This window comes from Amblyomma maculatum, chromosome 2 (genome assembly GCF_055883805.1).
Source record: "Amblyomma maculatum isolate TAMU_Amacu chromosome 2, ASM5588380v1, whole genome shotgun sequence".
Taxonomy (NCBI): domain Eukaryota; kingdom Metazoa; phylum Arthropoda; class Arachnida; order Ixodida; family Ixodidae; genus Amblyomma; species Amblyomma maculatum.
In genome coordinates this window covers 97,807,778-97,818,858 of record NC_139345.1, presented here as the reverse complement: position 1 = coordinate 97,818,858, position 11,081 = coordinate 97,807,778, and the positions used below count along the sequence as shown (strand labels likewise).

General features: G+C 47.2%; 1 protein-coding gene across 1 annotated transcript; it reads left to right on the top strand.

Annotated features, from left to right (window-relative positions):
* The first annotated feature begins 201 nt into the window (after positions 1 to 201).
* LOC146199340 (uncharacterized) lies at positions 202 to 9,253 on the top strand. The gene is made up of 3 exons (XM_084592104.1): positions 202 to 2,620; positions 2,716 to 3,079; positions 8,828 to 9,253. Exons 1-3 carry the CDS (start codon positions 594 to 596, stop codon positions 9,251 to 9,253), a joined length of 2,817 nt encoding a protein of 938 aa, XP_084448230.1. The 5' UTR covers positions 202 to 593.
* Positions 9,254 to 11,081: the final 1,828 nt, after the last annotated feature.

Here is an 11,081-nt window from a genome sequence, read left to right as displayed (position 1 = left end):
CTTGGGAGTCTGAGAGGCACGAGGCGTTGGGAATTCCACTGATTTCACCAAAGACAGGCGACGAGCGTCGGAAGCCTGGTAGGTGTTCTCAGGGAGCCTCGATTTCATCTATATCATCGTACGTTCGACTGCAACCAGGTACTCAAAGCGGCAGGCAGGATGTCGAGTTACAAACGCGGGATGACACACGGCCGGCCTCATTTCGGAGGAAAAGCTCTACGAATATTTCACATGCTGAGCAAATATTCTTTGTGCCAAAGGAGAAGGATCGACTGCAACCAGGCACCGAACGCGGCAGGCAGGATATCGATCTACAGCAAACGCGGCAAGACACACAGCGAGCCTCATCCCGAAGAAAAAGTTGTGACAACCTCTCAAATGCTGAGGAAATAATCTTGGTGCCGAAGGAGCAGGACGATCCTAGAAAGCCGAGCTTGAAGAGGACGTCTCTTGCTTCAGTGTTTCTCATTGTAGGCGCAGATACGGCCGGAGAGTTGGATCGAGAATCGCAAGATATATTGGGTAAAATTGGTGAACAGTCTCTCGAGGCTACAAAACAACTTTGGACAGTACGACAACAACGTACACTGAGTATGTCGGTGCCAGGTAAGCAGGAACCAGCCGATATGTCTAAAGAAAAAAGTTCACAAAGGCGGTCCTTTTCAGTGACGGAGGTAGCTGCTCTTGAGCGAGAATCGAAAACAATAGAGAGCCAGCGGGAGGATGGAACTGATGCTTTGTTTGGAGAAGCACTTGCAGAAGAGCAAGCAGAGCAAGTGGAGCCGGAAAACGAAAACAACGCAAAATCGTCGGCTGCAGAGCACTTCGCCGATGCTAAAGAATCTGCTAATGAAAACACCGAACCTGGAGAACAACATGCCGGAAGTGCTGAAGCCGTGGCAGAAGTCAGTGAGAAAGACGAGGGCAGTAAAGAAAATGAGACAATCGCCGAAGTTCCTCAACCTCAGACAGTAAATCAGATACCAGCAGCCGCCCCAGATGCTGAATTCCGCAAGCAGACGCCGGTATTTTATGGTCAGTGTTCATTGTACCCTGAAATTCGCTTGGCTATGCTCATCGGTCTAGTCTGTCTTGTCTGGATTCTTGTGATTTTCCTTATTACCCGGCCGAAAAATCAAGAAGAGTACACCACGGAAACTACCAGAACTTGGACTTTTTCGACTACACCGTACAACCCACCGTTCACGCTACTAACTAAAAGCAGCTCACCGTCTACAGTAACCGAACAACAGCTGGATGTTTATCTCTGCTCTACGGAGCTTTGCATTCGGGAAGGAGAGCGTCTAAGGCGTCACATCAGTAGAGAGTTATCTCCTTGCAGCAATTTCTACCGCTATGTCTGCAGCAGTTGGGAAGATGCTCCAGCGCATGACTTCGGTGATGGTGTAGCAACTTCGGTCGACACGGTAGTCGAAGAAGTCCTAGCAGGCACCTTGCGTGACTACATCTTAGACGAGCGCAATAGTGGCGTCGGATTCGTTCGGGATTTGTACAAGGCTTGCGTCTATCCATCTGGGGAGTCTGTTGGAGTGTTGCGAAACGACGTCTTCGGGACGTTGCCAATAAATACCTGGCCATATAACGGCTCTGGTTTGCATACAGGAGACATTTGGCGCATGGCTGGCTTACTCATTCGCAGGTATGGAATCGTATCTTTGCTGGACGTCGTCGTAGGCGTGCAACGTGGCCGTGCCAATCGTACGGTGGAACTCATGTACCCGCGGTATTTATATTTAAATGAGCGGCCCAATTTTGCTGCTTTGGAGACACTCAAGCAGGCAGTTTTGGAAGCCGCGCACCAATTTGGTTGGATCAACGAAGCTGAAAATCTTATTCTTCAAGTGGTTTCTGTTGTCAAAACCCTCGCAGAAATAAGACCCGAGAAAGGTGTCCCGAATGTAATTGTGACTAAATTTGGCGATTTGGCCGAAGACTACGGACACCTACGCACGTTTATCAAAGCGGTTTTTGAGGATGACGTGGGGACCAACACCACAGTCGTGCTGAGGAGCTTCGATGTGCTCGCAATCCAAGTTCAGAGGGTTGTGTTAGATGAAGACATTGTCGTTCCTTTCCTAAACTACTTGGGATTCTGTGTCCTGGTTCACCTCTCACCTCTCCTGAAGCCAGAGAACTCGATAAATCTCCGGCGCATCCTGGCAGTGAAACTTGGAGGCCGTGTACTTACTGCTGACCTAGATTGGCTTCTATGCCTTCGAATGATAGAGAGCGTGCAACCGGCGTGCTTATCGAAGGCCCTAGTCTTACAGCAGTCCGCCGCGGGAACGTACGCGCCTACTCGCATTTGGTTGGGAAGGCTGGAGGATCAGTTCTACCGCAACTTGGGACGCGTCAAATGGATGACGCGCAGGAGTGTTGCTGCATTCGCCGAAATGGTTTTTCATGTTGCACGTTTTTTCGTCGGATCATCGTCACGCAGTGACCTCTGCCCTGATCGACGTTTTGCCGGCCGGAAGATGAATAGCTCCATCAGCATGTTTATCCGTGCTGCCGGTTATTACCAACTCAGACGGCTCCATCAGATCAAAGAGTCGACAAGGCCCCGAGAGTATGGTCACATCTTTGACACGCAAAGTAGGTGAGTCGGCAGAACCTTCTGTGTATACATGTGTTTACTTGTGCTCATATGGCTATTTACAGAGTCAAACGGTTGTTCTTTCTGCTCTGCTGCAGGTACAATACCGCGCAGCAGGCGTTGTACATACCTATTGGACTCCTAGACGTCTCCCAACCGGTTAACAACACCCTGCTCGTTTACCAAGCATCGCGCTCAGCGGTGCGCCTCTATCTCGGTCTGCTGCCTTTCGTCTACGAGCACTGGAACAGCAACGAGGACACGGTAGTGACTGAGGTATTGAGTGAACAACGCTCCTTCAGGCGGCTGTCTCGGCTTTCGGAATGTCTCAGAAGGGACTGGCAGGAAATGCCCAAAGACCTGTATTTCTTTACAAACAATGTGGTTCAACGTGCTTCCGAGGTGGCCGACCCGTTGCTTGCACACACCACTGCTGTTTCGCTGGCCTACACCGCCTTCAAGGTAAATGCTCGCCTTTTGCTCCGCACTCCGTTTTGGAAGGTGTTGTAACGCGTACGTGCCCGTATAGGAGCACTCAGGCAATGCACCTAGCAGCCCTGGCAGTACTCCCAGGAAGATAAAAATGGTATAAGACAGGTGCGTGTAAAGTCAAAAAGAAGAGAAAAGATCATTTAAAGCCGACAACTCGTAAATAAGTTTTTTTCTTAACAAAAACCATAGGTGCATGGGCATATAGAAGAATCTGAGTTATGCTACGACCAAATTAGAAAGTGAGTGATCCAGCAGATAGGCGGTGGTCGACTCGCGCTGATGCTTCTCGCTCTTCCACGGACATTTTATCACGGACTTCGTCGGAGACAGTAGGGCCAGAGGTTGGAGGCATGTCTCAGCTCGCTTCATCCACTGTTTCCAGGTGTTACTACGCTCTGTCTTCTGTCGCTGTACTATGAGACCAGCTTGGTCTTGTTAATCCTCGCCTTTGTCAAGCCTCCTGAGTGCATTCTACAGGCATTATCTGCACTAGCAATCGCACAACGGGGATTCAAATATTGCTAAATCCAAGTGCGCTGGTTGTTAAATTTGTAACTGTGTTTCAACTGCCGCCCAATCACGGAATCTTGATTGTGCTCACTTTAGTCGAGCGTATTTGCTTCCGATGTGCAGCCACTCGCCTGACTGATGACGAGGTTCTGACGCTAAGCTACGAGTAGATAGCAAACACCTGAGGGTAACAGACATTTCGCCGCGCTGGTATCAGTGATAACATCTCCGGTGAACGCGACAAAACGCCGATAGCGATAAGGGAGAGAAATTAAAGAAATGTCTTTGTTGCTTGGATATTTTGTTTTATTTTCTTTCTGTCTTTCCACTGGTGGGAACCTCCATTCGTTTTCTTCCCCCACTTCTTATTTTCTCTTGCCCTTGAGTTTGTCCCGTCGCGGTGGTTGAGTTGTTAGGGCACCTTGCTACTGATCGGAGGCGCCGGGTGTGAACCCGACTGCACCGGCCGCGTTTCAGGGGAGGCGAAACACAAGGCGGGCGTGTACTGTGAGATGTCAACGCACGTTAAAGAAACGCACGTTGTTGATTTCGTGAAGCCGTCCATTACGATACCCCTCATCCTAAATTCTCTTAGAAGTTACACCCGATAAACAACCTTATCCCCGCCTATCTTTTTCTTTCCTGGTCTCTTCAGTCATTGCCCTTGGACGGGCTAACGCGATGCCTTAGGGAGAGATTCGTTAACGGTGTAAAAAAAAAAAAATAAGATGGTTACCCAAGTGCAAAGCATTATACAGCGATAACTCGTGAAGTATCTTTATTTTCCTACGTATCATTGGATAGAATTTCAGAGCATCATGCATGTGCTCGCATTAATTGAAACTTATTTTTCATAATCCGGTGTGGGAAACAATCCCGATAGAAGTTGGTCGGCCGAAGTTCCGAGAGTCTGCTCCTAAATACGCGATGCCAGTGATAGCGGTGCTTGCTGGCTGCCTGTTTACTTGGTGGAGTGCCGTTATCTTGGTCCACGAGTGCAGCCAATCAAACCTTCACTAGAGCATGCTCAGCCAATGGAGGGCAGGCGTCGGCGCTCCCCCCTTCTCGATGCCACCGTTAGTCCCGATATCTCTTCAAGTGACCGCAACGCAAAAATTGCCCCGATGCCGCCCCCATGACGTGAAGGCAGCCCCGCAATGACGGCAAGAGGTTTAAGGGGGAGGGGGGGTGATAAATAGAGATGATAATGACGATACAGTTAGTGATAATGATAATAGTAGCGATGGTAATAATGGCGCATTCTTTTGACACTTATTATGGCAGCGATAGCGGTAATAAGGATAGTAAGGATCACATTGCCAGAGTAGTCAGTGAAAACCGTCCTGTAAAGTGTCTTTCACCACTTTCAAGCAGACAAGCGTAGTCGTGTTTTCTTTTTTTTTTTTTTTTTTTTTTTTTTTTTCACAGTGCGGTGTGCGAGGCTTCTGAAGTTATCGCCGCTAGAATGCCGGGAAGAGCCTTCCTATATGTCTGGTATTTGGACGGAAGCAGGTTTGAGCGGGAGAATATTCCTTGAAGCAAGCTTTAAGAAAGGTCTTTTCAAAAATCGTGGAAATATTCGAACGTTTTGAAGGAGTAATAATGTATTGCTTTTAGTTAATATTGTTGAGAGTACATTATACTCTAGCTGTCCATGCGAGTCAGCCTTTCCTCTTGAAGACTAGCCAGAGGGATGGATCGTTCGCATACCCCAACATTTCAACTGGTAAGCTGTGGGCTTTATTAAGGCGAAGGCATTTCATGCATCGTGAGTGGCGCGTACATGACCTGTCACCACGAGCTGTGGACGTAGCGTGTTTCCCCAGCGTGTACTTATAAAATTATTATTAGGAAAGAATATTGTGTCCACCACCAGGACACGAAGAACCACTATCTTTTTGTGACCCAGCCCAGCGCGCTAAGCACTACTTTACATCGACTGCTTTTTCTCGTACATGATATTAATTGCATGTGGTTATGTACAAAATGAGTATATATACAAACTACGAGGGACGTTCATAAAATATGTTTCGCCATTTATTTTCACAAGAAAACTTTATTACCCTCAATAATACCCCATGGAATCATGAAATATATACCTCGCACTATTTTTCGGCATAGTCTCCACAAACATTCAGACATTTGTCATAGCGTGCTATGATATTGAGGACTCCCTTCTGGTGAAAGTCGGTGCCCTAAGATTTGCTCCGAATGGGGAAGGCTGGATCGCCCAGATTATAACCCAAAACTTGACTCGTCGGACTTTTACATTTTTCCTGCATTGAGAGCTGTACTCTCCGGACGTCAATTCCAAAGAAGGGCTGAGGTGGAGTAGGCTGTGCGACAATTCCTTGAATCGCAGGTCACCGACCTTTGCCAGAGGGGGTTATTTAAACTCGTTGCACGATATAACAATGTCTGAATGTCGGTGGCGACTATGTCGAAAAATCGTGCAAGGTATACATTTCACGATGTCATGTTGTATTCAGGGGGAATTAAAATAGTTAGAGGTATACATTTCATCATCAATTTTGTATATTGGTCGTTTTAAAGTTTCCGTGCGAAATTAAATAACGAAACTTACTTCCGGAACGTCCCTCGTATTTACAAAGCGCTCAGTTGTTGCTTGCGACTATGTCGAAAAAGCATGCAAGGTGTACATTTCACGATGTCATGTTGTATTTAGGGGGAATTAAAATAGTGAAAGGTATACATTTCACGATGCATTTTGTATATTAGTCGTTTTAAAGTTTTCGTGTGAAAATAACAAAACTTACTTCCGGAACGTCCCTCGTATTTACAAAGCGCTCAGTTAATTGTTGCTGAGCTACCCTATCTTCACAGAAAATAAAGCTAAAGGGGCGGCAGAGGTCAACACCGTGTCCAGTGAGAAAGCTAGTCTGGTTAAGCCATCCTCCTTATAAATGTTTTTTTGTTGCAGCATCGTTCGGCTAAAGTGAGTTCTTAGTGGTACAACAGGTTCAGCGCTGCAATCTAACATGCGCGTCTTTCAAAAGCTATGGAGTCCAATAATCAGAATCATGTCATAGAGTTCGTAATCAGGATCTGCCTTTTCGATGGCATTCGTAATTAGCCTTTTCGATCTCTTGCCAAAGAACGGCTGTCTTCTAAATGTCCTGCTACCACAGCACTCCTCAAACGCGTGCGGTTAAAATGAGTTCTTAATGGTACAACAGGTTCAGCGCTGCGATCCAACATGCGCGTCTTTCAAGAGCTATGGAGTCCAATAATCAGAATCATGTCATAGAGTTCGTAATCAGGATCAGCCTTTTCGATGGCATTCGTAATTAGCCTTTTCGATCTCTTGCCAATGAACGACTGTCCTCTAAATGTCCTGCTACCACAGCACTCCTCAAACGCATTCACAGGGCCAACGGAATTGCTAAGAATCTCATGACGTTGGAACAAATCACTCTGATTGGCACCATTGCTGTAGTAGCGAAGGTCTTTATATCGACGCTAAGCTCAATCTGGTTTCCGCAGTGATCTTCCGCCTCATTGAAAACACAGGTACGATACGTGGTTCATAACGTTCGTTCTTATTTGCCCTTATGGAATACTCTCATCGGGCTTGAAGGTATTAAATGAAAGGCTGACTCTCACTCTCACCTTCACTACAGTATAAAATAGAAATGCACAAGCTATTCTACTCTGATGCACTTTGGTTGCAACTCTGTAAGAATGTTAGTCCTCCAAAACTCAATTTTTTCTGTCACTATAAAATAAGTGAACTTTGGTACTGTGTTGTCCGGTAGAGCAGAGAGAGGTTCTTAGCATACGGAACCATACTAGCAGCCTTCCTCAAAGAGTTCTAAGCATAACACCCCAGGAAAGCTGAGTGCCATGCCGGTGAAAATCTTGTAATCGTGAGAAAATAGGTGTCTAAACGGTGATATTAAAGTTACATTGCAGCCCCACCTGAATGCGAGACGAATACTACTCTTCCACGAGGCCGCCTCTCGAGGTTTTCCTTCTCCAATGAGGGGTATTACATAAGGGGCGAGAACAAACATTATGAACCACGTAACGTATCTGTGTTTTCAATGAGGCGGCAGATCACTTTCCAAACCACACCGAGCTTAGCGTCGTTATAAAGACCCTCGCTAGTGAAAGCATTGTTGCCAATCATAGTGATTCGTTACGATGTCTTGAGGCTGTTCTTTCCCTTCACTGTTTTTTTTTTGTCAGAGTTAAACGGCAATTGCGGCTCGGAAGTGCCTCTGAACGCAAACTGCAGATAACAGACACCTATCCGAAGGCGGAAAATGATTACGGTTAGTGTAAGTGCATAGTGCCAGCGTTGTCATATGTCAACGCTTTATGTTGCCTTTCGACAGTATTCACGGCTGTTTTTACGGCTATTTTCATTGAAAGAAGTCACATAATCCAACCAAAAAGAACACACCCCAGAGAATTTGTAAATAATTTATTTGAATCTTGTATATTAAAAAAGAAAGTACAGAAAACGTTCGTACGAAGTGATTTCGAACAGATATTTCGGCGTTGAGACATGTAGCGTTAATCCATTGCGCCAAAGAAGTGACGAGAAAGAAAGCTCTCCTTTCTTACTGCGTGTACGCCATCTGGCGAAGAAGTGAAGGCCTGTGTTTCTGCATAGTAGCCTCGGTTTCTGCGGTAATTCGGACACAACTACCATCCTCGCACGTTAGGCGAAAACACAGAGACGCCCCTAAGGCAAGGGCATATAGAATAGTGTGGCGTCGGAAGCGAGATCTCGTCAACAGCTGATTCAACTCTCCCTGCGAAGTAATTCGAAAAGCGCATATAGCAACGTAAAATGCATGGAATATCACAGAGGCCCAGAAAATCCAGACAAAATAAAGCAAAGTGTAAGCAGAAAAAGTGTAACTATAAAATTAATAGCAAGCTATAAAAGGCAGCCGGAGTAAATTAAAATAATTGGTTTTACTTACAGGCAATGATAGACGGAAAAAGAGAAACATCATTAAAGAAGATGACATTATCCTTAAAGGGCATTCTTCTTACGAATATCGCCGCCTCAGGTATTTTTGGGGCACCATTTACACACTTCCGTCACATACGTTTGCAATGTGTCACGCGATTCATAAGTAATTGGAAGCGTGTGCTTCCGCCGGCAGCTTTTGTGATTACATATGTCTCTAAACTACACGCCAAGTAGCGAGTTGTATGCAACCCACTGTGCAGGACCTGCTCAGCGTGGAACGCATCTGGAAGGTCGACTTCAGGTTGGAGTCGCTGCCGGATGTTACTTCGGAGCAGCTCTTCTTCCTCTATTATGCGTTGGACAACTGCGAGCGCAGTGACGAAACGTACCAAGCGCACCAGTTCCACGTCTGGGGTCGGTTGCCTCCCGAGTACCGCGTCAACTTCCCGCTGCGACACTTGCCACAGTTCGCCCAGGCATTCGGATGCAGTGCTTCGGAGGAGCAGCCCCAGCCAATGGCGGCGCCCAATGGACGAAGATGCGAGGCCGTGGACTGGAAGAGGCCCTCAGGGCGCACCTCCGGTTGGTGGCTCACTCAACGTAGCGACGATGCTAACATTCGTGACGGTCTTCTCGCCTACCAAGTGGATGTCGGTTCTTCGACGAACGCCACGGATGACGGCTAACGCACGTCTGTTGTCGAGACGGCGCCAGCTCCCGGACTCAACACCTGCCGTACGGTCGCCGCCAGTGGGCGCCCTTGATTGTGCTTCTCTGGACTTCAAATTGCAGTCGTCCCGGGCTATATCTTCATACGATTAACCGATAAGAGCTTAGCTTGCTTGCGATATAATTGACAAGTATTCCGACCTTCTGTCACAAGGCTTACCAGAATGTTTTGCGCAATATACAATATGGGGTCATAGTTTTAGCGCGCCAGCGACACAGCGCTTTCTAGCGCTGGGATGCTTAGCGTATATTTGGACGATTCGAGAGTAAGCGATCCTTCTTCACCGCCACACGAAACTTAGTGAGTTTGGCTATGGCAATCATGCCTCTGTTTTTGCAGCGGGCCAAATATGGACAGTGAAGGGCAACACGCTTTAAATGAACAATAACTTACGGCCAATAGCTCTTCCAGTAATGGGCAGATATACTTAATCGCGAATGTGCTTCTGCCCATGCTCTTCCCTCGCTATTTGGTGTAGAAAATAACGCGTGTTAAGTTACACAACAAAAATTTGCTGCTTCTTGAAGATGGCACTTCCAACTGAATATTTTGTTGAGCACCATTTAAATCCGATGGTTTTGGCTAACAGTGAGTGCCGATAAGTGATCACTGGCCCACTTTTGTGAGCAGCGCTGCAGTCTAGCTTCTGTAATTGATTTCATGAAGATGACTTGTGTTTTGATACCAGTGAATTGCATAACATACAGAGCAGCCACAACAATGGGGAAATACTACCAATAAAATGTAAACCGAACCATATTTTACGCCTTCGTTTTTTTTTTTGTTAATTTGTCGTAGCAGCAACGCTCGGTCAGAGTGGAAAAGACGACTACCCCGAAGCACAAGGCTTGCTAGCAGATAAAACGGTTGGATTACATCATTTTAGACGTTGCTATTTACGCAGGTTTAGAACAGGCCCATAGACATCCAAAATCTCCGCCCTATTTCCCTCACCTCTTGTCTCGGTAAGCTCTTTGAGCACGTCGTTCTAAACCGCTTGCAGAACTTCCTCGAAGACAACCATCTTTCCCACGATTCGATGTTCGACTTTCGTCCATCCCTCTCTACCCAGGATGTCATGCTTCAGCTCTCCGAAGAGGTCTTTCACCCTCTTCATGCCAAGCGAACTGGCGCGATCATGGCACTGGACTTGACGAAAGCATTTGACAACGTCCTCCATAGTGCCATCCTAGACGCCCTTTCCACCCTTGACGTGACGAGCATAACCGGTCTCCGGTTATGCTCGCATGGTCGGGCTAGCTTGTTCCCCGTCCAAGTCGGAGCTCCTGCTCCTGAACCATAGTTCGAGCCTCATCTCCCACCCTTAACATCACTATCGACGTACATCTCGCCCCTTATGTCTTTTGCATCCGTATTCTCGGTCTCTTTCTCCAATCCAGTGGCAAACACACTACTGTACTTTCCCTCCTTACCACCACCGTCCAGCAGACGGTACGGCTGATTCGGCGGGCCGCTAACCGACACCACGGCATACGCGAGCACCACCTCCGTCGTCTTGTGCAGGCCTTTGTGCTAAGCCGCCTTGTCTACTCCCTCCCTATCTCTTTCTATATCGTGCCGAGGAAGACAAGGTCAACTGTCTCATCCACCAAACCTACAAGTCGGCTCTCGGGCTTCCCACTTCCACCCCCATTTCTCGTCTGCTGACGATGGGCGTTCACTATACTCTTTTCAGAACTTGTGGAGGCCCATCGCATGGCGCAACTCAATCGCCAATCTCGTACCATCCCTGGAATAGCCCTTCTTACTTCCCTTCGCTTGAC

Coding starts and splice junctions, on each gene's coding strand:
- LOC146199340 (XM_084592104.1), top strand. CDS start 594: ATGTCGGTGCCAGGTAAGCAGGAACCAGCCGATATGTCTAAAGAAAAA. Junction 2,621..2,715: donor ATCTTTGACACGCAAAGTAG/GTGAGTCGGCAG, acceptor GCTCTGCTGCAG/GTACAATACCGCGCAGCAGG. Junction 3,080..8,827: donor TGGCCTACACCGCCTTCAAG/GTAAATGCTCGC, acceptor CCCACTGTGCAG/GACCTGCTCAGCGTGGAACG.